General features: G+C 56.5%; 1 protein-coding gene across 9 annotated transcripts in view; it reads right to left on the reverse strand.

Moving 5' to 3' along the window:
• Positions 1-27831, reverse strand: part of NFATC1 (nuclear factor of activated T cells 1) — a 105353-nt gene that overhangs the window by 41600 nt on the left and 35922 nt on the right. For 7 of the 9 annotated variants that reach the window (XM_074339803.1, XM_074339801.1, XM_074339800.1 and 4 more), the window contains exons 4-8: positions 22994-23196; positions 21260-21432; positions 20001-20141; positions 10022-10077; positions 4842-4974 (exon numbers count right to left, since the gene is read on the reverse strand). In XM_074339803.1, the coding sequence (XP_074195904.1) occupies positions 4842-4974; positions 10022-10077; positions 20001-20141; positions 21260-21432; positions 22994-23196 (706 nt within the window). Of the gene's footprint in view, positions 1-2260; positions 2549-4841; positions 4975-10021; positions 10078-20000; positions 20142-21259; positions 21433-22993; positions 23197-27831 lie in introns of those variants that run through there. The other 2 variants (XM_074339802.1, XM_019715701.2) reach the window with 1 other exon arrangement.

The raw sequence follows: 27831 nt of genomic DNA on the forward strand, positions 1-27831 counted from the left end.
GGCTCTGCTCCTGCCATTTCCGGCCTCTCACGCTGCTCTCACACTGTACTGAACCTGCTCTTGACAATGCAAATGAGAAAACGTAATCTATTTCCCCTTTCTCCCTCTTGAGGTGGAAAGCGTTTCCACTCAGGGCCTCACCCTCTGAGGGTCACCCCGGCCTGTCTCTCGAATGATGGGCAGTAGGTGAGGTCCCCCTCTGGCTGGAGTCCCATCTCCGTCTTGCTGACGTCTGGCCCACAGACCCTCCTCCCCACCAGGTAGGGTGAGAGCCCGGGCGGGCAGGGGCTGCCACGGGGGCTCCTTTGTCCTGGTCGGCAGCCCTTCCCAGGGTCCAAGCTGTTTCTCCCACAGTCCTGAGCAAGTTTTGTCGGGGATGTGCCTGAAGCTGAACGGTTGTTACCACATGGCCTCTGGGACTGTACGTGAAGGACAAGCAAATCCCCGAGCAGGGAGTCCTGGCCGCCCGCGGACCCCCAATGAAGGGGCGTCTGGGCTTCCTGATAAACTGCCGGGACCCTCACCCACACCGCCATGAGTGACGGGGCGGAGGGTCCAGGTGCCATCACAGGCATTTCTAGGAAACCAACTAAAACATCTCATGAAAAGACAAAATCCCCAAGACCTGATAATCTGTCATGATTTTCTCATTTTACGTGATTTTGAGGTCACAACTTGGAATTCTTTTGTCACTGAGCTCTCGCCGCTGCTGCTTGCCCCCAGGGTGGGGGCAGCCAATGAGGACATGAGCTGCTGGACCTTCACCTCCCCCCACACCCCACAGGGCAGGCCCTTTGCTGCCTTTAATTTCAACCAACGTTTTGGAACTCGCAGAACCGTCACCCCTTCTGGCAGCGTCTCTCATGATGGGTGCCAGGGACCTTCCGCCCACACAGCACAACCAGAGTGGACACTGCTTCTAGAAGACTGTGTTTGTGCCAGTTAAACACAACAGTGACAGACAAGACACTTGAGAACACCTCTCTGGCTGTGATACGAGCGTGTGCAGCCCTTCCAGCCTCACAGCAAATGCTCTTCCCGTCCTGCCCTTGACTGCGTTCCCACGATGGCTGAGGGGCGACACAAGGGGTTTCCAATGGGCCGTGCACGCTTTTCACAGCCCTCCGTTCAGTGGGAAGCCTTCCCCCAGGCAACACTCAGCCCTCAGCGAGGGGTGAGGGAGACGCTGCCCTGGGCCCATGCAGACCAGGAGCCAAAGACGACAGCCTCACCAGAACCAAGAGGCCCGCTTCTGTCTGCCCCGTGACCCTCCAGTCTGACCGCTACTTGGCACATGACCAGGCCGGCTGCGGACGACAGGGGCTGTGGGGGTAGAGGCTGAGGTGGGTGTCACCCCCTGGGAGCTGCAGTCTGTGGGTTTATCTGCTGTCCATCCATCAGAAGGTAACGCTGAGATGGGAAGTGGGGAAGGAGACAAGAGATGACAAAGGTGCAGGCCGTTCCCAGCCCTCTCCCGAGAAATGAACGCATGTTTCCGTCACTTCCGACACCTGAAACCACCTCCCCGTCCTGCTCTAGGGCAGTGAGGGTCCCGGCCTGGGTGTGGGCAGTTCTGTGGGAGAGCGCAGCCCTTCCCAAGGGCACCGAGTCATGTTCTGCGAGACGAGGCACCTGCCCCAGTGAAAAGCGGGCGCCATGCTATTATCCTGCTCCCCCTAATTTTGAAGGAAAACCTAAAACGAGACTTGCCTTCACATATGTGCTCATGAAAATGAATTTCACGGGCAGAATTTAAATGGATTTATTTCCATTGTCCTTTACATTTCAACAGCACATTTTATGAGCTTGAAAAGAATCTGTCCGTCTCCATAAGCAAAACAACCATCCAGGCAGGTTTCAGCTGTGTGACCATGTGGCCACGAGCACGCTGTGAGTGGACATGGCCCCAGTTCCTAGAGGGACCTTAGCAACTTCACAACTAAGGCCTCAGAAGAAGGAAGCAAACCCAAGTGACTTAAAACTGGCTAGTGTTTCTGATGAACACGTCATGCGCTGCCCGATCCACACAACCCCATCTACACGTGTCTCTGGAACGCAGGGCTGGAGTCGTGTCTCGCTGGGGGTGCTGGCCTATGAAGTCAGGTGCAGACGCGCTAGCAGTCCTCACAGACGCAACGACCGGCTGTGGGCACACAGGCCCTGGCGCCCGCTCATGCCTGTGTAGTCCCATCAGCAGACGCAGCCCAAAGCCAGGAGGCGGGCACAACCGGCGAGGAAAACACCAAACCGAAACGGCTGCTCGAGCTCTCCAACGTTCGTTCATTTATTTATCTTGAAAACCACGTACGGACAGGCCCACATCCAGGCACGGAGTTGATGCCGGCCGAGGTCCCTGCTCTCAGGGAGCTCACACACTACTGGCATGCTCAGGGGTCACAGGGCTTGGCAGGTCACCCGGGAGGGCAGGGAGGACACGGCCACTCCAGGGTCTGGCAGTTTGGGCGCCTCGGGCTCCATGGACTCGACCAATTTCAAGGACACAAGTGATGAGGGAGACGAGGGCCTGAAAAAGCAGGCCTCAAACACCCTGAAACAGATGGGAAGTACAGGCCATACTGAGCCTGAGGAGTCAGGGTTCTGATGGGATGGACAAGGGTGAAGCTCAGGCGCCAGCTCAACAAGTGGGTACAGGTAGGAGGTCATATAAAGCATGGTGACGGAGAACACGGGCAGATGTGCAAGGTGGTGATGGAGAACACGGGCAGGTGTGCAAGGTGGTGACGGAGAACACGGGCAGATGTGCAAGGTGGTGATGGAGAACCTGGGCAGGTGTGCAAGGTGGTGACGGAGGACCTGGGCAGGTGTGCAAGGTGGTGACGGAGGACCTGGGCAGGTGTGCAAGGTGGTGACGGAGAACACGGGCAGATGTGCAAGGTGGTGATGGAGAACATGGGCAGGTGTGCAAGGTGGTGATGGAGGACCTGGGCAGGTGTGCAAGGTGGTGACGGAGAACACGGGCAGGTGTGCAAGGTGGTGACGGAGGACCTGGGCAGGTGTGCAAGGTGGTGACGGAGAACACGGGCAGATGTGCAAGGTGGTGACGGAGGACCTGGGCAGGTGTGCAAGGTGGTGACGAGGACCTGGGCAGATGTAGAGACGGTGTCGTCATTGTCCGGCAGAGGGCAGCCCCGATCCCCATGGGAGTGACTGCTAGACCGAGTGACTGCTGCAGGGTGGGTGACATGGAATGGCATATGGCCAACCCTGCAGCAGCCCATGGTATCGTCCATGCCCTGGCAGGCCTCGGTCACCCCATCTGTATGTGCAGGTGACACACAGGCCTCTTCCCCCTCAGACACTGGGTGAGTGTGTTAACACTTGGCGCTCTGTGAACTTGGAGAACGATTGCTGAGACATCAATATTAGGGCAACTTTCTAAACTGTTTTAGGAAGAAATTTATAAGACCTAAGTTTTCTTTAAAACATTCAATATCTGGTCAACCACCATGCTTGATGTATAATTAGGACATCATCATCACATTTTCAAAAAGAGATTCAGTATTTTCTTTTGTATGATACATTGTACCTTCTTCAAGAACGGACGGGATTCATGAAGTACGTGCAATACAGATCACAGAAGCCCAGAAGGAGCCTCAGATTACAAACACGTGTATCCTGGAGCTGCTCCGTGAGCTGGTGACAGGCTCACGCACTGCCGCTACCGCTCCACTCCGTGTACACACTCACGATGTGGTAATTTGACAACAAAACCTTAGTTTTCAAATCTTCAAAGGTATAGCTACTATTTGCTTGAAAAACAGTTCATTCTAACTGTTTAATATCAGCACAGATATTCTAGAGCTTTCTATTACCTAGTCTATTGTAAATGACATTTCACATTTACAGAAAAATAAAAGCCTTCAAAAACATCTGCATTTCACTAAGGTAACAACATGGCTACTTTTGCAATTGTTTTTAGAGTATAATCTACCTCTTACATTACAGGAATTTCACGTGTTTAGAACAAAGACTACAGTATAAAAGGTTGGCGTAGCAGGGCACAGCGAGACAGTTAAGTCTAGGACAACTCCTGCTGTGCTCTGCACACACCCTGGCTGCCAGGAGAGGGTGGGCACACGGCAAACTCAGTGGCTGTGAGCTCTCACTGTGCCAAACCCCTCATGGGGTGGGGGGCACGGTATTCCCTTTAAGAAAACACCCTAAAAAGTCACAAACGTAAACGGGTTTTTTAAGTGATAAGAAGTCTTCTTTCAAATGTATAGACAGGCAATCTAAACCAGAAGACTTCTTGGCTGAGTAACGGTACTTGGGCCTGAAGGCCACATGGTCACAGGGAGATGCAATTATTCAAGTTAGGACGCCATGTGGGATACGCGCACGAGTGCGAAAACCACCAATGTCCGTTAACGACCACAACGGGCAGGGGCCTTTAGGCTTAGTAGCAAGGGTTTACTTCTAAAGGCACCTGCAAAATAATTACAGCTGTTTGCTTTCTGCCTTACGCATCCATAGAATTGGAACCACACCGAGCGCACTCAGCTTTGAGTACAGAACAGCCGCACTTTTTCTCCCCCTGGGGTGTCACCTATTTGCAAGCAGCTGGCCTCATGATCAGTAATTACCCCAATACACTGCCCCACCCCCCACATTAATGAAGGAAAATACACCCAAAGCTTTGCTTTTTTTTTTTTTTAAAGGAACTGCTGACATGTCTTGCTAACAGCATAACAACACGACACAGCTTAAAGGTGCAATGGAACCGTGCTTTACAGCGACAGCAGCCCATCGTGTCTGCATCTTTTAGAAAAAGCTCCCCACTGGTTCATTTGCAACGCTTAAGGATAGAAAGACAGCGTTACCATTGGCAGGAAGGTAGGTGAAGTGCTGGTACTGGCTTCTCTTCCTCTTCCCGTTGCAGACGTAGAAACTCACTTGGACGGGGCTGGTTATTCTCTGATTGCGAAACGGGGGGATCTCGACCACCAAGGAATTCTGGTGAGAAAGTGGCAGGTGGGAGAAACAGTTAGTGTCCGGCACAAGCAGAGCACCCTGCACGACAGCGGCTGCCCACAGGCCCCAAGTTCCTGTAGGACGACAGCTCCCGACTGTCCAGGCTGCACCAAAGCTGCCCCCAGAGCCTGCGCGTGACGTGGACACACGCGTGTGCGGGCCGGGTGTGCCAGTCACGGCTGGGCTAACGGGGAAGAGGGTCTTGATGCCGGTCACACCCAGAGCTGAGAGGTGGTCTGAGGTGCTGTGTGAGGGAGACGCAGGACGGGGACTCCAGCTAAGATGCCACCGGCTCAGAGAGAAGCTGCGAGTGCACATGCTGGGAGCAGAGCAGCTACTGGGCAGGAGAGGCCTTCGGAAGACCCCAAAGCTTCTGTCTACCCTAAAGAAAGCATCAGTGTGCTTTGAAAATGAAAAAAAGACCCTCTATTCACTGACTTGTGGATGGTGCAGGGAGCACCGGCTCAGGTAAGTTGTCATGAAAACCCAGGGCAGGTACTTCCTGGAGACATGTGTGGGGACAGAGCCCCAGACAGCAGTTTCCAGGCTCTCGGCCTCACGTGCAAAGGTGCTGGCTCAGGTAGTAGATGGCCATCGCTGTGGCTGGTTGGCCATCAGCTGTAACCAAGTAGCCATTAGCCACTGATGTAACTGCTGTGGCTGAGCTAGCAAGTGCGATGTGTGGATTGTGGATTACAGAGGCGATTGCAGTTAGCAAGTGGGGTTGGTTGGCAGAGAAGTGGACGGCAGGTTGCGGATCGTGTGGCTCCTGCCTCCTGTGTCTTCAACCCAGCCGCCAGCGAGACTAGAGTGGTATGACTCCCCTACCTATGGCTCCGTGGGTGTTCCTTTTTGGCCTCACCATGTCCTGTGTTCTGATGTGGGGAGCAGGACCAGAGACCCCGCATGACACCCCTGCATGACAACATGTCTCTGGGGACAGGTTCTGTGACAAAGCCCAACTCATGGACTTCCAGATTGGAGAAGCTGGGAGAGCCAGACCCGCAATGGATTCGGGAGGTGACGGGCACCTCGAGCATGAAGGCTCAGAAAGAACAGGATGGATTAAGGTAGTCGCTGTTACTTTGCATCCTTTAAAATAAAAACCAGCGACAGTGTTACAACATTACGTTCTCCCAAGCAGATACGGAAGCAGTTGCTGTGGGGCAACAAGGCTTCGTGGGAGAAGCAAACAGGGTGGGGTGGGACTCCGGAATCTCAGGGGGCCGCTCAGGGGGCCAGCGCTGGGCTGTGTGGATGTCCTAATATGTCAGTGACACGTCTGCCCTTGAGCCAGGACCTCAGGAGGAGGCAGAGTAGCATTTGATTTCGGCGGGGGGGTGGGGGGGCGGAGGGGGGAGAAGGTTACATCTAAAAGGTTTCTTCAATTTTTCTGTCATGATTTTACTTAACAAGTAGGGACAATGTATAAGAAAAATCCATTTTATCACTTTTTTCGTTCAAGTAATTGTTACCCAGATTAATAATAAAATTGATTGAACCATGTTAATAATGAAATCTTAAGAATGTTAAAGCATAAAACTGAGGCCACACCTCTTCCTTTTACAGGAGAAACTGAGGCACACGGACGACAGGGCCACAGGGACTCATCCCTGCGACCACACTTGCTTCAGGCCACACGTTTCTCATTTTAATAACTTCATTTCACTTAAGAGAAGCAACAAGCACACATGTCTCCTCCTGCCTGTGTGTTGTCTCCTTATCAAAAATAACCCCGGGGTGGGGGGGTGGCGTGGGCCTGAGCACGTCACACCCCGTGCGGTGCTGTCCCCTGCAGCGAGGGGGTCACACAGGTCTGGGTGTCGCCCTGGCTCTGACACTAAGTCTCAGTTTCCCATTTGTACAGGGAAGAGAAAGAGAAAAACGCTACCTCAGGGGTTCACGTATATGGAAGGAGACGCTGCAGGTGACGCTGGGGCCTGGTACACAGCTGACATGCAAGGACAGCAAGCCATTAACTCAATAGTTAAGGAAGTGTCATCTCTACAGAAGAAATGCAGAGCAGGGACAGAAAGCAAGAAGTCCTGCTTAGGCTGAGATCAGAACTAAAAACGGGACGCACTGAACCGTCAGGAGGCCCCGTCACGCAGCAGGTGGGCGGAGCCCAGGCGGCCGGGGGGCGGCTCTGGGGGGTCAGCGTCTGCAAGTTCCAGGTAACCGAGGGGCATGTTTTCATGTGGGTGCAGCCTGAAATGCTTCAACTCCCTAAACAGATAAATCATGTGACACAACGCTGGCCCCATGAAAGCACGAGTGCAGAACTACAGCGCCAAGGGACAGGTAAGATAGCAGATGCAGTCACCGGAGCAGGATACAAGCTTCAAGAAAACCCATTGTCGAAACTGCTCGTGAAAGTAAATAAACTATACGTACAGAACAGTCCCATTTTGTTGAAAAAACATATACAATGTAATGCTACCCTCAAGCTGCTTTTTGGGATTTAAGCTGTTTATTAAGAAACAAGACTCAGAAAGAACCTTGGCCCCACCCCTTTCCTGCCTGAGGTTCAGACAGAAACATTGCTTCAGGAGGGGAGCCTGGGCTTCACCACCTTACAAACAGTCCGACCCGCGTTAGCCAGGAAGACTGCAGGCTGCTAGCGAGACGCCCCGTGTCCCACTCCGTGAGCCGCCAGCAAGAATGTTCCCACCATGTCCCGTCTGCTCTGCCTCAACTCCCTGCCTTTGTCCAAAATGTCACAGACCAATGTTGCCTCAGCACCGGGAACTGTCAAGCCTGTGTGAACCCCCCGGGTGCACATATTAAAATCTGATTTTCTGCCGCAAACCTGTCTCTGTTAATTTGCTCATTAGCCCAGCTGGAAGCACTTAGAAGGTGGAAGGCAAAGGATTCATTTTTTAGCCCCCACACCCACACCAGAAAAAGACTGGAAGGAAAGGCGCCCAAATGTTAACAGTGGCTACATCTAAGTGGCGAAATTACACTGGGTGTTTTTCTTTTATACTGTGTTACAATTTCCAAATGACCAAAACAAATGTGACATTCCTTTTGTAATGAGGACAAAATATAAAAGAAAACCTCACTTAAAAGATAAGAATGACGAAGCTGTAAACGTGAAGTAGATCCGTATTCACATGACTGTTACGTTTCTTTTAAAACATACAATAACTGTTACGCTTCCTTGAGAACGTGCAACTATTTGACGTAAAAAAGAAAACTCAATGACAAAAAATAACCTGAATAGTGAACTTGGCAGGAGCTACTGCAACACAGACAAAGGCCTTGTTTCTGCAGGCCACTTGCTCCTGCCCAGGGGTGGTGCAGACGCCGCGGCCACAGCCGAGAGCAGGGGAGGCCCGGCCTGCCCTGGACCTGCTGCTGGAACCAGGTGTCGGTGGCCAGTGTGGGAAAGGAGCAGGGGGAGCATGCTGAGGGGAGAGGGAAAAACGCTGTCTGCCTGCCGGGACTGGGACAGGGGCACGCGCTGGGCGGCTGCCGCCAGGTGCCAGGTTTGTGTATCACGAGCCCTTGCGCTTTGATGCCTCTGCACCTTGTGGACCTGCTGGGCCAGGAGTGCCCAGGCTGCCACACTTCCGCGGGGCTTCTCAGGGAGTGAGGCCAAGAGCGGATCGGATGGCCATTCCGAGCGGCAGGGGCCTGGGCACCACACCTGAATATGGGGTCACCCAGGCCAGGCTCTTTGCCATGGGACACCATCTGGAATAGCTTCTGCTAAATGGAGCAGAGCTTCAGTCACAGGCTGTTCCTGGTGCCAGCGTGAAGAGCAGGCCAGGCCTGGGCTGGCAGCCGGGGAGCCCCTGGCACGACACGGGGTCCTACTAGCTACAGGGCAGAGATGAGTGACCCAGGTTGCTGCGGCCAAGCCCATCACCAAGGTGCCCTGCTCCCACGCCCCCAACCCTCTGGACCCACGGGACCCCCCCCGAAATGAGGTGCTTGGCCTGACTGACACCCCGTGTGTCTCTGCACTTCCAGGCCTCAGCAGGGTGAGCGATGGGGCGGGGAGAACGGTGGCTGTCTCACAAAGGTCGCGGGCTCGCCACGCGTATTTCACGTCCCGTGGCTGTTCCAGGACCAGGCAGAAAACACATGCTGACTGGCAGATAATCTGACTGCAGGGGCCTCTGTGAGCACCAGTGGTCCAGTTACATCAGCTGGACGACAGAGGCCATCAGAGGGGTGAAGACCTGGCTACTGTCTGCAAGAAGTCACTTTAAACACAAAGACACGAGTCACAAGTGGGGGGAGAAGGGTACAGCAGGCTGACGCTAACTGAAAGAAGCGGGGAGGCTAGGGAATCTCAGACAAGCGACATTCTCCTTTAATCACCCGTCAAAGAAACAGCAATTATTACTTAGGTACCAAGCCAGCTGGGAAAGGGAGGTGCACGCATGCAGCCCACCTGTGGGCCCAGCACGGTGCAAACACCATCAGGGCGGGTGTCCCCAGATGCTGGCCCGACCAGTCCACCAGCTGATTGGCAAACGGAATGAGGGCGCCTGGGAGGCACACTCAGACCTGACCTCACACCTAGGTCACGTTCAAACCAAGCGTCTGCTGACGATGGGCGTCCTCTGAGAAAGATGGGTAATAAGTCACTGCCAGAGGCGCTGGTGGGGCTGTGCCAGCCAGCAGGCTCAGAGCAGCGGTCTTCCTGCGGCGCAGCAGGCTCTGTGGGCACCCTGGTGACAATGACAGCCGGAGGGCAACAGAAAGGCCTTGTGCCACAAGCATGAGCAAGCAGCCACGTCCTGGCCCATGTGGCTGGGAGTTGTCACGCTGGGGCTTTTCCTGGGTGAGGCCTCCAGCCTGCAGTGTGCATGCTGCTGTCCAACGTCTCATCTTGTCTGCCTCCTAAGAGCATAGCGCCCGAAAGTGCTTTCAATCATTTCTATTCCTGACTCTTTCTGTCGTGATAAGTCGTTCATCTTAACAAACCAGGAGCCACGTGCCTTTGGCTGGCACCCCCACTCTGGCCGGGCGAGCCCGCAGAACAGTCATGGCTGCATGTCTGAGCGACACTTACCGGCTTGCACAGGTCTCGGTCAGTTTTCGCCTCCATCTCCCAGATGTGGTGGCCATCTGGAAGAAAGGCAGCGAGATGGCTGTTACTCATGTGCCTGAGTGTGCACCCCGAAAACGCAGCTTGGTGCAGGCAAATGCGCCCCAGCAACAGTTGTCCTCTAAGCAGAGGTGCCACCGCTTGCCGACTTGGCCATCCTGGCTATTAACTTGTGAGGGCACAAAATCACAAGTGTTTCTGCCTGGGGAGCAGACGCTGGGCCTGGAGGGGAGGTGTACGCAAACGGCCTCAGGGAAGCTGGCAGAGCCCCAGACCCCTGGCTCTAGAGACGGCCATGGCAGCGGGCGCCCACAGAAACTGTCTCTTCCCAGTGCCACCAGCCCCCCATCAGCTGGGGAGGGATGCTGTGTGCCCGTCCCCAAGGAAGCTGAGGCCCAGGAGGAGCTCAGGTGACCCCAGGAAGTGTGCCGTCCTCGGCCTGGAACCAGGCTTCAGTGGTGGCGGCTCTCACGCCCGCCAGCTCCAGCCGCGAGCAGTGGATGCACGCACCGGCCTGACTACCTGGTGGCCGGAGCCCTTTGTATGTTTGGGCAGAGTTCTCCTAGGGAGTGAGGGCCCAGGAGCGGGTGGGCTGTGCTCAGAGGAGCTGCAGGGCAATAAGAAAGTCCTTTCTTTGACTACTGCTTCCACATCAGGACCCAGAAATGCAAAACACAAGGTATTTTTAACCTTACCCCCGTGGCCATTTGCATGTTTAAAAAAAAAAAAAAAGGCTCGGAAGGGGCCTATGAAAGGGCTCTTGTCCCTCAGGCCAGGCCCTGGGGAGGGAGGTTGAGGCCCCCACTCACCCAGAGCCCTGCTGTCTGGACGCCCCACTCTGGAGGACACACCGTTTGGGGACTGGCTTTGTAGTAATTTTGTTAACAGACGTCAGCCCCCCACAGAAGCCTCTTTCCTCTGATCTTTTCCGAAGTCTGTTCCCCAAATGAACAAGTAGATCTAGACACTTAGTTCTTGCTTATGCTCTATTTTCACAGAAGAAATGTGTATGCGTTACAAATCCTAAATTATAAATAAATTACACAAACTCTCCTTTTCTTCCCTCAAAGTGCCTGCCGGGCAGGGGTGGAGGGTGGGGACAGAGAGGAAATGTGATGAGTCACGGGGAGGCCACACCAGCAGCCTCTGGGGCGCCGAAGCCCCCGGGAAGGAGCAGCCACGTCTCCTCCTGGGAAAAAACGACAAGAAACAGACTCCAGGCCTAGGGAGCCTGTCACAGCAGCACACTTTCCCGGGTTCTGCAAGCTCAGGACACAGGTGTAAGCAGCAGCCTTAACTCCAACCACACACGCTGAGATGTGACGGGTCTTCCAGGTGACCGCAAGGGGACTTGGAACACGGGGTCCTCCAGACCTCGGGGTCTGGACTCGCTGTGGAGGCCCCATCCCACCCACCCTACTTGTTTAAGGAAATAAGAATCACTCTTCAGATAACCCAGCTGGTCTCCCACTCTTGATGCCTTTTAAAAACAACTTTTAAAATTTTCTATGACAAAGCCCAATTTTGCCCCCCAAGAAAATCAGCGTTAGGTCTTATAACCTGAACTGCTGGGGACAAAACTCGCTGCTACTCAGTCTCTGCCCATCCACACAAGCTAACAGTCGCTGTTCACATCTTACACATGCAGCCGCCCCCAGCTGAATTGGGCTCTGGAACCCCCAAGGCACACGCGCCCTTTCAAAGGCCAGGCCCCTGCGCCCGTTTCCCCAGGTCTTTACACCTGGGCTCAGCCCCAGCCCCAGGGGCAGGTGCTCAGCACGTCAGCTTCTGCCTGGGGTACTCAGCGAGTTTGCAAAGGCCAGTGTGTGTGTACAGTGGGAACACCTGTGTACAGCCAAGCTGGGACAGAGGCTGCGTAAAGGTGCCTGACGATGGCAGACTCGTGGGAAACTGCAAACAGGGCTGGGCTCCCACTTATGCCAGCACCAGCAGGGCCACTGACTGCTGCTCCCAGCACACAGCCTCTCTGTGCAGCCTCCGGGCCCTGTTTCGGGCAGAGGGAGGGTGGAGGCGGCCTGGGTGTTTTGCGGGCCCTCGGCCTCCACTGGGAAGGGAAACTGTCGGCTGAATGGGCCTTTGTGTTCCTGCCTTATCAGGGCCTCGCCGGGCTGCTCAGTAGGAAACTGCTCAAGCCCAGAAGTGAAAACATTCCGAATCATTAGGGAATTCCCTGCAGCGTGAGTCATCAGAAAGGCTCCTGACACACCCGAGCAGGGAGGCTCCCCCGCACAGGGTCCTGGGACTCGGGTGTGACTGGGTCTCTGGAGCGTCTGGGCGTTGACTCGCTGCTGTGCCGGCCACACAGCCCACGGGCAGAACCAGCAAGGAAATAACGAAACACCTGGTCAGAAAGCCCGCAGGTGAAGTGTCATGATGCCTGCTCCCGGGACCAGGTGCTCAGGCCTCCATCTGCTGGGCCGTAGGAGCAGGCTGTGCACTTGCTCAGGCTGGACACCCCACGAGCACCAAGCCTGGTGGCCGAGGGCAAAATGCCCTGTCATCGGGCTGCTGGCTGTCAGGGAAGGTGGTGGTAAACAGGTGGCCACTTCCCACAGAGACACGCCAGTCACCTTGTGTGGTCCTGGCCGAGTGGAGGTCACGGAGGGGAATCCGGATGCTGTCCCCAGTCTTCATTTGCCGCCTTTGTCCTGGTAACCCTCCCAGGCTGCACACGGCAGTGGCCCCACAGAGCCACGTGGCGCAGCAGAGACTGGAGTGGGAAGGAAGTGACTCCCTGCTGAGGGTCACAGCCTGGCGGGTCCTCGGGTGGTCAGCACGGGATCCACTCTTAGGTACGTGCCCCGTGGAAGGACACGGTCGTCCACACAGAGCCCTGGACGCAACGCTCATCGGAGCATCTGCACAGCAGACAGTGAGGGCACAGCCCGCAGTCCACCCCCGAGTGGGCAAGCAGCGTGTGGCCCAGCCACAGTATCACCGCCTCAGAGGGACGGACCTGTGACACAGGTTCCTGCACAGACAAGCCCTGAAGAGGCTGTGTGGAGGGAAAGCACAAACACTGCGTGTCCGGCCTCACCCGGGACAGGCCGATCCAGGCCCACAGACACGGGTTCCAGAGGGCTGGGCTGGGGGAGGGGCATGGGAGGACAGGGTGATGGCCGACGGGTGAAGTGTCTTCCGGGGGTGACAAAACGTTCTAGAATTAGAGCTGATGGTTGCACAGCTCTGAATACACCAAACCACTGAACTTCCACAGGAGCTGTGTGGTCTGTGACTTAGTTATACCTCAAAGGTGACATGAAAACACCGTCCCGACACAACCGCGTGTGGGTCACCGTGTCGTGACAACACAAGGGAGGGGGGAGCCGAAGGTCGGGGTGCTCCCTCACCGAGCTGGGCTCCCACACCCGTCCCACCAGGCACACGGACAGCGGGATGTGGGCTGGGAGGCCCCAGGGCCCACCTTCTGGCAGCTGCCTTGGGGCGGGGCCTGGAGAGCTGTGTGGGTGGGGACAAATCAGAGCAGGGACTGGCCACTCTGCCCAGGGAGGGGGTTTCGGTGCCAGGCGTGTGAGGAAGGGGACGGGGTGTCTGGTCTCTCAGAGACCTGCGGGCACCTGTGGAGAGGTTTCCTGCCCACACCAGGGCCCGCAGCACAAGCACGCGTGTGCCCGTTCCCCACCCGACACTGTACCCCACAGGGGGAGGCACAGGCCCCATGAAGGGCCCGGCCCGGGAGGGCACAGAGGCGCACCTTTCTCCCGCCCCGGCTTCCCCTGTGTCCCTCGAATGCTGATCTCGGAGGTCAGACTGGGACCCCACAGGGCAGCACTTGGGGTGAAGCCCCCCACTGCAGCCTCAGAAGCCTGCAGGCTCGCGGGCCGGGCAGACGCGCCCCCAGGGTCCAGCCCCCCGCGGCACCTCCTACTGCAGGGGCTTCTTGCAGCTCACTCCCCCCGAGACCACTCAGAATGTTGTGTAATTCAGAACTGGGGGGTCACCTTTCAATCTGAGGTCAAAAAAGTCTTCCTAGGACACAGTGGCCTGGCCCACTGCTTCTCTTCCACTCACGGGACAGCAGTGTGACTTCCAGCACAGCGCGTTCTGGGGCGGTCACAGGGCGAAGCTATGTGAGGGGTCAGCTGTTCCTGCTGTGGACGCTGCCCCCGGGGAGCCACCCTAGGTCTGCAGGGCGCTGGCAGCAGAGGTCGGCCGACTGCACGGGGTGACGTGGGTGAGCGCGGTGACGATTGCAGTCCATGTGGATGGACGCCGTCGTCACACCCCCTCGCCCATGTCAGTGCCAGGAAAATCTGAACAGAGAGGCCTTTTCCTCTGTGCCAAATCATGACTTTCGGGTGTGTGAGCTGCACCACAAGCCTGTGGTGTCCGATTCTGGGCAATTTCCCGAAATCCCTACAGACCAGCACCGCGAGGGCACAAACCAGGTCCCCGCATGGTCACAGCCCTGGGACCAGACCAGGAGAGAAGGTGCAGGCCACTGGCTGGTGCCGCCACTGCGTCTCTGCAGCATAAGCGCCAGGTAGGTGACCTGGTGAGCAAAATACAGCCCATGTGAGACCTGTGCCAGCTGTCGTGTCAGTGCGTGGGGCACCCAGGCTGCCAGGTGTCACTGCCCACACACAACACAGCCAGGGCTGCTGCCCCTAAGGCAGCGAGGGTGGGGGTCCTCACACACAGCTGCTCACACTCACACACCCTGACACACAGCTACTCACACATGGTGACACACACACCTGCTCACACTCACACATGGTGACACACACCTGCTCACGCTCACACCTGACATACACCTGCTCACACTCACAGTGACACACACCTGCTCACACTCACACACCCTGACACATACCTGCTCATGCTCACATACTGTGACACACACACCTGCTCACGCTCACACCTGACATATACACCTGCTCACACTCACAGTGACACACACACCTGCTCACACTCACACACCCTGATACACACCTGCTCATGCTCACATACTGTGACACACACACCTGCTCACGCTCACACCTGGTGACACACACCTGCTCACGCTCACACCTGACATACACCTGCTCACACTCACAGTGACACACACCTGCTCACACTCACACACCCTGACACATACCTGCTCATGCTCACATACTGTGACACACACACCTGCTCACGCTCACACCTGACATATACACCTGCTCACACTCACAGTGACACACACACCTGCTCACACTCACACACCCTGACACACACCTGCTCATGCTCACATACTGTGACACACACACCTGCTCACGCTCACACCTGACATATACACCTGCTCACACTCACAGTGACACACACACCTGCTCACACTCACACACCCTGACACACACCTGCTCATGCTCACATACTGTGACACACACACCTGCTCACGCTCACACCCTGAGATACACACCTAGTCACGCTCACACACTGACACATACCTGCTCATGCTCACACCCTGACACCCCCACACACACACCCTGACACACACACACCCTGACACACACACCCTGACACACACCCACACACACCCTCACACACACACACACACCCTGACACACACACCTGCTCACACTCACACATGGTAACACACACCTGCTCACGCTCACACCTGACATACCTGCTCACACAGTGACACACCTGCTCACACATACACCCTGACACACACCTGCTCATGCTCACACCGAGATACACACCTAGTCACGCTCACACACTGACACATACCTGCTCATGCTCACACCCTGACACCCCCACACACACACCCTGACACACACACACACACCCTGACACACACACCCTGACACACACACACACACACACACACACACTACACTGGCCTCAGGGCCTCGCCTGCCTCAGAACCACATCCTCCACGGTGGGGACACCACACGTGACGTCTGCGCTGGGAACAAGGTCACACGTAACAAAAACAAAAGCGTCTCATTCTCCCCTGGGCTTGGTGAGCACACGCGGGCTTCAGGTCACTTTAGTTTCTTACATTTCAAGGGTTTGGAAAGTTGCGCACCCAGCAGCCGGTCGGCGCGGGGCTGCTGGGGGGGACCTGCCGAAACCCCCGGTAAAGGCTGGCAGGACAGCTGGGCCCCCAGGGCCAGGACCCGGGACCACAGCTCCACCCCTCTTGCATTTGGTTCCGTCTGGACACCGGCTCTCTGGACAGAGTAGGAAGCCACATCGGAAGGAAACAAGTCCTACTTCCGTTTTCAGGGATTTAGGGGACTGTGGATGCACTTTACTCCCTGCGTGGAGATGTCCTCACGTTTTCACTTTCACGGGAATGACTGCATTCCTTCTTTCATTCACGGAGTATTTGCTGAGCACTGCCCACGGATGTCACGGTCTGAGACAGGTGAGTGCCACCCACACAGGTAAACGCAGTGTGGTGAATGCGGGGTCCAGGGGACAGTGTGGGCTGGGGCTGCCTCTGAGGCACAGAATTAGTGCAGGCAAGGAACCCGCCATGCCAGGACACGGTGGAGGGCTGGCAGAAAGGGATGGGCTGGTACAGACCCAAAGACAGAGCAAAGGAGAGGGGAGGGCCCCACAGGGGAGACACAGGAAAGTTGCGGTCCAGCTGTGCTGGGCTTGGGATCTGCTTGTGTTAGGTTTGGAGCTGGGGTATGGCCGTGTTGGGGTTGGGGGTCTGGCCATGTTGGGGTTGGGACTTTGGCAAGGAGTTTGGGCACCTACTTAAGAGCTTTTGGAAAAGACGTGATCTGGTTTTGTGGTGGGCGGTCACTGGGGCTCTGATGAACTGTGCCTCCATACTTATAGGTCGGTAGCCTCACCCCGAATCTGGCAGGCAGCGACCTGGCTGCTCTCGGGCCTGGTGGGCAGCACTGATTCTGCTCTGGGTGTAAGAAGGTGTGGCGCCACGAGGATGCCAAGGAGACCTGAGGGCAGCCGTGAGCCTGCACTCAGAGAGAAGGCCACTGTCCGGCCCCTAGCTGACCTGCCAGCTTGCGGTGGCCACACAAATGCCCACAGGCCGAGACCAGCACACACACGACTGCCAGCGCATGATGTGATTGTTGCTTGAACACCTCTGTTTTGGTGAAGTTCGTTATGCAGCAAAAGAGGCCAAAACAGGCTTCATTCATTGTGCCCAATAACTGCAACAGAATAGACAGGTGACTTTACAAAAAGGAGCTATTTTTAGCTTGAGCAGCAAGAACTCAATGTTTACTGCTGCTAAACCTGCGAAATCTCTGCCTCCTCTTCTCTCTCAGGCCCATCTCTAAAAGAAGAGTGAGTTCATGGTCTCCAGAGGTGTCTTCCGGTGTTTTCAGGTACACTGGCCTTGCGTGTGCCCCTGGGCTGTTTCAAATTTTCATGCAAATGTGCAAACATGTCCTTAGTTCACAGATCTGAAAAGATAGCTGTGGTGACCTTCAGTGGCTGGGGGCGGGGTGTGTGTGAATATTCTACTTCTCACAAGTGGACGTCTGCGGGGTCTGAGCTGGTGGTCCCAGGATGCTGGGCGTCCTGCACCTGACCCTTTTGGTCTCCACACATGGACTTTCACCCTGGGAAATGTTGTCTGAGTCCATGAAGGAAAGGCTGTTTCCACACTGGGGCCTTTTGCACAACTCAGCAAAAGACCTGAGAAAAATCACACAACTCTTCCAGACAGCAGCTGTGTCACATGCCATCTACCCCCTTCATGACACTTGTCTCACGGTCCCTGTGGCCCCTCACTGACCGGGAGGGCCTGGCTGGTGTCCACTGGCGGGGCCGTCGAGGACGCCTTGCTCCCATTTGCCAATCACTGCAGTCCTCCACCAGGGCCCGTGTCGTCACCGTGAGAGGCACAGCCTTCTCAGAACTCCTGAGCGGCCAGGCGCCAGGCAGCCCGTCACTCCCTGCAGCACAAAAGGCTGAGCCCTGAGGGCTTCCCCACAGGGCGGGGAGGGCAGCCACTCCCACAACCGCTGGAAGAACCCTGTGGCAAGGTCCCGCAGCCACATCTGCCCGCTGGCACTCGGCCTGGGTGCCACCAGCAGCACTTACACAGAACTGGACAGCAGACCCTTGGCCTCACTGGAAGCCCAGAGGCTAATCGTGTTCTTGATCTAAACTGACTTTAGTAGTTTCTCCAAACAGCCAACGGGGGAAAGCCCAGTTTGTCACAGCGCACGTCAGCTTGCAGGAGGGTGAGCACCCTCTGCCAAGGAGGCAACGCCCGGGAAGAGGGCGTGTGGACAGTACTCCCTCCTGGAAACACACGACGTGCACACACAGACGAACTAGCTGCAGCACAAACGTGGAACGACCAGCAGTGTCAGATGTGTCACTGTCACAGGTGCAGGATGTGTCTACGTCGCTTATCTGTGTCTCGCCTTCTGTGCACCAGATGCTGAGCTGCTGCAGGACACAGTGGGGTGGGGACAGCCCCTCTGCGACCACGAGGGACAGCCTGGCACTCGGCCTGCCTGCACCCGGGGACCCTGGGAGGACGATGGTGGACACCCCACACCGTGGGCGGGCGGCCAACCTCCACATGGCGCCCACGAGACCACAAAGCAAAGACGCGGTGACTGAGTGGACAGTCCAGGCCGTGGGCAGCTTCCCACAGCAGGAGCCTCTCGTGCCCACGAAAGGCTGATGCCCCCCAGGCCCACCCTAGTGGCAAGACGATGATTGTCAAGGAATCAGTGAGGAAAGCTGCAGGACCCCTCCTTGTGAAACAGCTCCGGTCAGAGTCTGACCGCGCGGCAAGCGAGCAAAGTCGTGTCCCATGTTCCTCCCCAACACGCACATATACACGCATTTAAAGCTCAAAGCTTCAATTATTTCAAAATTAACGGCCTCCAAAGAAGGGCGTTCCAGTAACGCAAATTCTTCTCCTTATCATCGCACTTAGTTGGGTTTTCTCCATAATTTCAGACATATTTTCCAATTATGTGCGTGATTACATAGGCAGACCACGTTACCCGGGAAGCACCTTTAAGCTCACTCTGATTGAAGCACTTCACTTTCCTGCCAACTGCACAAAATCAAGGCCCATTATGGAGGCTGAAAGCCTCCGCAGTTCTCAGTGATTAGCACGCGTCCTGCCCTGAGCTCTCAAGAAAATTCCGACTGGAAAATGTGAAGAAAAGCGGTCCAGCGACGGCCCCCAGAAGACGCCTGTGGCCCGGCGGCAGGGCACAGGCTGCTCCGCGGACCAGAGTGCCAGGGGGCGCCAGAGAGGTGGCCCACCCGCTCGTACGCGCCCAGTGGCTTTTCCACAGGCAGAAGCGGTGCCACCCCCGGCACCTGTCCTGCAGCATCCAGGGGCTCATTGCCCGGGTCCCCAAATACCAGAGGAAAGAGGCTCTTCCCCTTCACCCCACAGCAGGCTCTGCCCACAGCTCCCTCTTCAAGTATCCACACAGAGGTCCACACTCACCCACACAGATGAGGTCTACACTCGCCAACAGAGGTCTACACCCCCTCACACAATGGCTGGAGCCCTAGCGGCTACCGTCACGAAAGGACAGACACTGTGTGGGCATCAGGGGTGCGCACCCACACAGAGGATGACAGGGCCTGAAAGGTCTCTGAGCCCAAGTGCGGGTCCCACTGGCTCCTGTGGCCACTCACTGCCTGGACGCCTGCCTCTGAGAGTCTGAGTCTGAGAACGGGGAGGCCCCTGTCTACACTGGAGGTACCCCGCACAGTCCGGGCAAAAGGCCACCACACGGCCTAGAGGGACAGCGTGCCGGTCCTCAAGGCGGCTCCACTGCAGCCCTGCAACACCAACAGTGATGTGTCCAAGGGTGGGTGCTCGACGGCTCCAGAAATAAACCTCCTGTTGGCACACTCATCGCCGTCACAGCCAGCTCCGTGCCCAGGACACGAGCGCGACAGCCTCCAGGATCAACCCCCACCAGCGCCCCAAACAGAAAACACTGCGCCCGTCTGCTTCTAAGGAACATACCTGGTGCTTTCTCCACGAAAATGACTTTGGAGTCTTGCAGGAAGTTATGGCCGGACAGCACCATCCTCTTCCCGCCAAGGACCGGGCAGCTGGCTGCGCTCTGCTTCTCCACGAGGGGCAGCTCCTGGGCCGACCGCTGGGCTGCGTGGGGTCAGGAAAGTGCGTATGAGTGAGACGCCTCCACACCGCTCCCGAGAGGGCTCCTCCGGTGGACCAAGTACACACACGTCACCCGATGCTGGGAGAGGGTGCACTGTCCCAAAAGGCAGAAGGGCAGAGTCTGTGCAGAGGCTGGGCTGGGCCACGTGCCAGGGGTTCTCAGTCCCCAGTGAGGTCCCAATGTCATGGAGGCCACAGTGCAGAAAGGTGAGCAACTTGCCCAGAACCACAGGCACAGGGCAGGCATCTGCCAGACAACCGGGGGCCCAGCAGGAGGGGCAGGGGCCAGAGGGGACAGCAAGGCAGGGCAGCCACCATCGCAGACAAAGGGCTGGGTCTGCAGGACGAGGAGCCCCCATCACCGGTCAACCTCCATTCAGGTAAAAAGCAAAGGAACCAAACAGAGCAGCTTCCACTGAGACAAGTGGACCAGGTGAGTTTCCTGAAACAGCCCCCACACCTGGGGCTCATTCAGAGGGGAGGGGTGGAGGAGGAGCAGCTGGGAAGGGGCCCTTCTGAGGGGGCCAGTGGGGACAGCCAAGCTGGCCCATGCTTCCTCGAGAGACCCTCCCTGGGATCCCGGAGAACGCTCCACACAGAGCTTCGTCAGTGACCCAGTTTGGTACCAAAAATTAGCAAAGTCATTTCAAGATGGAGTGGACCCCACACTGTGGCGATCAAGCGCCTGCTGCAGAGCGCAGGGATCAGGCCAGCTGCCGGGGAAGGCGGGCCACAAAGCTGACAAGCAGGCTCGTCCCACCCTGTGGGCCGCGATGCCACTGCCACCTTCCCAAGTTTTCTGAAGTGGGAGGGGACTGACGCAGATGTGGCCCACGTGGAGCTCTGTGTTCTGGGACAAACGTTCTGTCCTGTTCATTACCCCACCCCAGGAGCTGGGACGCAGGGCCAGGCGCTGCGCCGAGGCAGCTGACTGAACCGAGTCCTTCGCAGCCACTGAGTGAAGCCACTGTCCTGCGGAAGCAGCGGCTGCGTCCCAAGGCAAATGTGAGTGTTTGACAGGCAAGCACAGCTCACAGGCGACACAAAAAGCAAGGGAAGTGCCTGGCACACGCCGGCTGGCATTCCCGGGGGCCACTTACAGCACTCGATGGGATTGGAGGCGACCTGCAGGGACAGCGTGCGGCCGCTGGGCTGCGGAATGTGCACCCGGAACACCAGCCTGACGCGTGTGTTCTTCCTGCCGATGTCCGTCTCCCCCTTCCGCAGCTCTATGTCCGAATTGCGCAGCTTCAGGATGCCGGCGCAGTCAATGCTGCCCAAAGCAAGGCCCGCACGTCAGTCCCACCGGGGGCGTGCACCCAGGGCGGCCCCACCACCATCCGCATGGGAATGTGGGGTGGGGCAGGGGCAGCCACCAGACCACCCACCCCGTGCCCGTGGCCGTGGTGTCCCTTGTCCACCACCCAGACGCCGGCAGGCCCAGGGTGGCCTCTGCAAGGCAAGGGCACTGGAGCAGGAAGCCCAGAGCCAGGCCCCGTGGCTCCCCGCTCCCCCCCACCCGGTGCAGCGCCCGGCCCCCCATTTATTTAAGGCGCTGGCAGCAGCCCCATCACTCAGCTTGAGATCCCAGCTTTTCTACGCCTTCATGTGATTTTGTCTAACTTCACTTATTTCATCTGCCACTAGACTCCAGCACAACAGCCCATGTGGAAGTTGCCGGGTGGAGACCGACACTGTCCTCTCGGGAAGCTGCTGTGACACCCACCCCGTGCTTGGTGGGCCCCTGCTGCATCCCAGCTGCTCTCAGACTCAAGCGTTTTTTATTGGCATAAATGCAGCGGTCACTGAAACCACAGCTGCTGCCGCTGACAAAACCCATGCGTTCTCTCCAACACCTGACTGTCCCAGTCCTTGGAAAATTGTGATTACAGCTCCTGCAGCTAACCCAAGGACCGAGAAAGGATTCTGACGTGCACAGATTCCCCCAAATCCGTGAAACACCAACATGGAGAGAAAGCTTTGCCTTTGTTTTCAACTTAGAGGGTTTAACAGTCACAAAACTTATCAAGATCCCACTTACCCCATCTCCCACCATCTCTCCCTACGTCTAGACACCCCAAATCCCTGCTGCCCCAGGACCTTCACACCTGTGGCCTCCCTCCGCGTCCGCAGGGCTGGCCCTCCCTGCACACTCAGCTCTCCACCTGCACAACTCCCCAGAGACACAGTTCTGACCTCCCGGGTCCCTGAGCGCCCTGACACACGCCCCCACACTGTCTCCCAGCCCCCAGGGCCCCAGCAGAATGTTAACCCCGTGGGACTACCTTGCTCTCCTGCTCTGCAGCCTCCACAGCTTGGGAGTGACGTGCATGGCACACGACAGTCACTCATTAGCAGGATTCAGTGAAGAGGCGGGTACAGGCCCCATGTGGACATGAGATTAAGGCTCAGCTGATTGAGGGTTCACCTCCACGCTACTGAGTCAGAGCCGACCCTGCACAACAGGCCCTCATTCCACACTGTCAGAGGCCCGTGAGAACGCCGTGCAGAGACACACTGTTCTCTTTAATGGTTCAGTGTCTGCATTTTAACCGTCCCTCTAATTTGCACCACTGTATCCAGAAATAAATGCTGTCACGTTTAGGATGCAGGCACAGGGGAGGTGCTGACAGCTGTGCAACTGTTTACTTTAAGTGGCAATATGCACAGCGGCTAAAACCCTAGGAAGAAAATACGTGTTGTCACAAACATTTGTAAAGTTTATTTGCAGGATGGGCCACTGAGCTGAGGGACTGTGGGGGCGACTACGCCTGCGGAGAACGCTCAGCCAAGGCCCCGGCCACCCTGAGGCCACGCGGCCGGCAGGGGCTTACATTGCGCGCATGTTGTTCTCCGGCAGCAGTGGAATTTCCAGGACCTTGGTGTTGGAGAGGACGGCCTCGTGGCTGGTGGTGGACACGGTCTTGCCCGTGATGCGATGGACCTGGTAGAAGGCGTGTGGCCGCAGCAGGCGGTCGTCTGCCGTCCCGATGAACAGCTGCAGCGTGAGCGGCTCGTTCTCCAAGTAGCCGTGGAGCTGGCGGGAGAACAAAACGCCCTGAGCGCCTGCGCACAGCCCGCTGGGAATCAATTAAACTTTTACAAGCAGAGGCTAATTCAAAAGGAAGGCCTGTGACAGGTGCTAAGTGTTAGTCCCCTCCCGGCCCCTCTGTTTCTCTGTAATACAATCAAACGAGCCTACAAAAGGCCTCATTATCCCAGCGTCCTGGGGCACTTGGGTAGGTGTTGGCTTTGAACTCAGGCTGCCTACACGTGCACACACACAACACGCGCATGCACACATGTGCCCACCGGCATACATGTGCATGCATGTGCAGGCGCGCACACACATGCGTACATGCACATACATGCCTGCCATGCCCTCCGCTGGGACCAGCATCCAGGACCACAGTAGTGACAACATGCAAGGCTGTGCTCTTTTCCGCAGGACAAGCAGCTGGGACAGGACGGCATGGACCGTCCTGGCACAGCCGGAGGCTGCCTGTTGTTCAGCCCCATCCCTCCCACACATGTGTCACAGTGTGTGAAGACACTCTGCATGCGCCTGGGCGAGGGACTGCTGTGACGACCACGTGCGGCTGGGCAACCCCATCAGAAAGGTAGGGCAACGCGAAGACAAAGCCATCTGCCGAAACCCCTGCCCCCAGTAGATTCGGACGTGCACCCCACAGGACAGGATCCGCTTCTCGGATTCAGTGCAACCTTCATCCACAAACAGACATGAATGAAATTGGCCTTTTCTGCCTGGCTCGGGCTGCCCTCTTCAGAGGCTGGTGGCAGCTCAGTGCTGCCCGGTACCCACTGGCACGTGCCCCACACCCGATGGGGGACGCTCCAGGTGTTAGGTCTGTGTCACACGGCACTGGAATGTGCACTGGGCAGCCAAGCCCATGTTGGTGAGAAGACAGTGTCAGCCACAAACCTCACGGAACTCCAGTGACATGGGACATGGCAGCTGCCTCCCCCGGGCGCCCTGGCCACACCCCTGCATTCCAGGACACACCGCGGCCTGGTGTGCACGTGACACTCTCAGACACATAAGTGGAGTCAGGAGGTGGAAAGTGGGCCCACGGACCTGCCCCAGCTCCGTCTGGACCCCCTTCTCCGCACCGCACATCGGGGCCTCAGCAGAGACAAGTGACGCTTAACCACAGAGTGGTTTCCCTGTGACATGACGTCTGGATCGTGTGTAGGAGGCAAACGGCACCAGGAACAGGAGCTGTTCATCTTCAAGAGCACACAGGCCCCACCCGCCTGCTGAGGAACGGCCCCCCGGAGTTCGGGGGGTCCCACAGCCAACCTGGAAAGGCTCGGTGGCACCGGCCCACAGGCTCAGCAAGTGCAGCCTGCCCGCCCTCTCCACTCAGACCGCTGCTCTTTTCTTGCTGGACTAATTTTAACAGCTTTGACACGAGACCATCCTATGAGCCAAACTTCCTCTTGCAGTCGAGTGGTAGTTGTGTAAGAACGCTTATCTAGGACTTCAAATACACAGCGAAGTCAGGACCGCCTGGCCAGGCTGGTGGCCGGTGGGCAGCAAGGAGCCCCACGGTCAGCCCGTCACTACCCTGACACCACTCGGGGCTCTGAGGTGGGTCTGGGCCCCAGAACCATGCAGGGTTCTCAGAGAACAGAGTGGAGGAGCGATGAGCAGAAGCTGTGGGAAGAATCCGCCCTGCAGTGGAGACCTCATGGGTCCATCCACTGACAAAGTCATGACACTGAACGTCCCACGGTCCATGGCTTGGTGAGTGCCCGTGAGGTGGTCAGTCCCCACTGACCGTGAAAAGGCCGCCCTGACAGTCACTTGAGCCTGCCTGGAAGGAGCCTGGAGCCAGGTCACAAAGACCCTCCCGGCAGTGCTGGTGGGGCTGGAGGGAGCTGGGATGGAACACAACACACAGCCAGCAGGGCAGGCGGGGACCGGGTGCAGGCTGGTTTTAGGAACACGAAGCAGGAGCTGACGGTGAGACTCCAGGAGACCGCTGGGAATGCCACTGCTAATCTGTTAACTGAGTGTCCTGGAGAGAAATGGGGCTCCAGCCGTGAATTCTCCAGTAGGAAATGACGGAGGAGGAAGCTTCCGGCTCCGGCCGGGCCCAGGTCTCTGCAGCCACTGAACAGGCAGCCTCTGAGCACGATTCCAGTGAGCGTGTACAGATCTTAACTTTCATTTTAACACGCCAATTTGAGAAAAATGAACCTCAGAAACGGGAAGCAGACGCTGGGACACAGCCGTCAGTGGCAGCTGATCTCCACGTGGCCAGCGGACGTGGGTCTTCCTGCTGGCTGGCCCCTCGCACGGTCCCAGGTGCAGACGTGGCCTAGGGCCGGTTGGATGAAGCGGGTCCCTCATTATAAGGAGGCGAAAGTACCCGATTTGCATTAACTCTCTGGGCCCCACGGCTCACACATTAGAAGATAAAAGGCCCAGCAGGCCTAGCGAGCCCTCACTTCAAACAGGCACCAGCCTGCGTCCTCCCTCAATCACTACCGGCCACCCCAGAGGGAAAATTGTGCCCTGCACCACTCAGAGGCAAGCCAGTGGAGGCTACACACTTGCTGCCTTGAGAAGCTGAGAAGGGCTGTTCCCGGGACTGTGGGTGGGAGGTGTGAGCTAAAGGGTGTCCTGGGGCCTCCCGTGTCCATGTGAGGGGCAGTGCGTGCAACCCCCCCTTGTGGGGTAGGAGGCCTGGACCAGACTGTGGCTGAGTCGGCATCTGAGGGGGACCAGCAGCTCATCCCAGGAGCAGGACAGCTGAGGGCGGCAGACGAGCATTTTGCTCAGGAGTTTGTTTCCTCCACATCCAGCTCCATCTGGAGCAGTGGGAGACAGTTCTCGGTACAGTAACATCTTCTCCCCAACATAAACACTTACAATGTCATGTTTACAGTGAAAAGATGGGGGCGCGCACACAGAGAAGCTAGCGCTTGCGGTCTGACAATACGCAGCTTGAAACAGCAGCCAAGCGTCCACCAGACTGTGCTGGCAAAAGCTCATTCACTGTTTCAGCTTCATTTAATTAAGAGATGAAGTCACTTGTAAGCCTTGAGTCCTCAGGAAAGAATCCCACACAGACATCGTCACGAGAGGTCCACACGCAGTCAGCGTGCCCAGTGCCTGCCCGCCACGCTCTCGGGCCAGCAGAAGAGCCCACACCACTGTGCAGCTGGCGGGACCCATGGAGATAGCAGCATCTTTCAGTATCGGCCCCAGCCAACACCGTCTATGACGTCATCATCACGGACACAAGAAACGATGAGGCAAAGACCAGCCCGAGACGAATGTCCTGAGTTCCCAGCGGCCAGCACCTGGCACTCTGGGGGGGTTCTTGCTGGGGACACGCCTGAGCTGTTTGCACTGAACGTGTTTCTCCCTCATGAATACTGAGTGTCTCCACACCAACTGGGTTCAGTGAGGACGCAGACCCAGACCCTCCTGCCCATCAGCCTCTCCTTTCCTTGCTGGGGAACAAGACTCTTGTCTTCTGCCAATGTAATGACCTTTACTAAGAGACCTCACTCCAGGCTGGACTCAATGCACATTTCTATAACGGGAAATGTAAAAAATAAAATCATAGAGTAAGAGGCACATTTTGCCAGTCGGTGTTCCCTTTTGTGAAATTCAGTGTGAGAATACATGAATCCCACGTGTGGCTGCGGCACGTCTCGCGCTGTCCGGAAGCAGCCCCATCGGCCCCCACGCAGCCGGGCTGCGGACAGACAACTTGAAAACGTCAATTTAAAATTCCCCCAGGATTCACGCTGTGGTACTTATCTGGTGGTAAGTAGAATGCAACGGATTGTGGGTATAACTTTATGCTTTTAAAAACACACCATTTCAGTGAAAATGGGAATATTTAAGGTTTAACCTGGGAGGTAAACATCTATTATTTAAAACATGAAGTTCATTTTAAGAAAAGTAATTTAAATACTTCACATGTTCCACTGCCTGGTTTCCTGCCTCTGGGACATTACAGTATCTGTCAAAATAATACTTATAAAAATACCTGTCATAACAGTGACCTCGCTTTGCTAAACAAAATGCATTATTCCGTTTCAAGGTATAAGAACTACGAGTTTTCTACGCTTAAGAAAGTTTGTTTTTAGCTCCTGTGCTTATCTCAGCACTTACACGGCAGGATGACAGGTGAGTGGAGTGACTGAAGCCAAATTTATTCAACGCTGAAATTCAAGCAGTACTCACGTGCCCACACGTGCATGCACACGCTCACACACACGTACTCACGCTCACATGTACACACGTGCCCACATGCACTCACACATGCACACTAGTGCCCAAACGTGTGCTCAGATGCATTCATACATGCACACATGTGCACACACATACTCACATGTGCCCGCATGTGCTCACACACACGCTGAAATGCATTCATACAGGCTCACATGCACACAAAGGGGAAGGTAGTGACGTATGAACAAAGAACCAGTTACTTTACAGCTAGCCATTTTGAGTTGGTTTACACATAAACTAAGAGAGGAAATCCTCATGCCCTACAAACCGCAGGCGTGTTGCGGGCATCAGCAGACTACGTGTCTGTCTAAGGGCCGAGGCCGCTGCCCTGAGGGGGCAGCGTAGGAGGCTGGAGCTCACGGCACCCATGGGCCCCGCTCACACGGTCCCCTCATT

This window comes from Rhinolophus sinicus, linkage group LG09 (genome assembly GCF_036562045.2).
Source record: "Rhinolophus sinicus isolate RSC01 linkage group LG09, ASM3656204v1, whole genome shotgun sequence".
In the NCBI taxonomy this organism is placed as follows: Eukaryota; Metazoa; Chordata; class Mammalia; order Chiroptera; family Rhinolophidae; genus Rhinolophus; species Rhinolophus sinicus.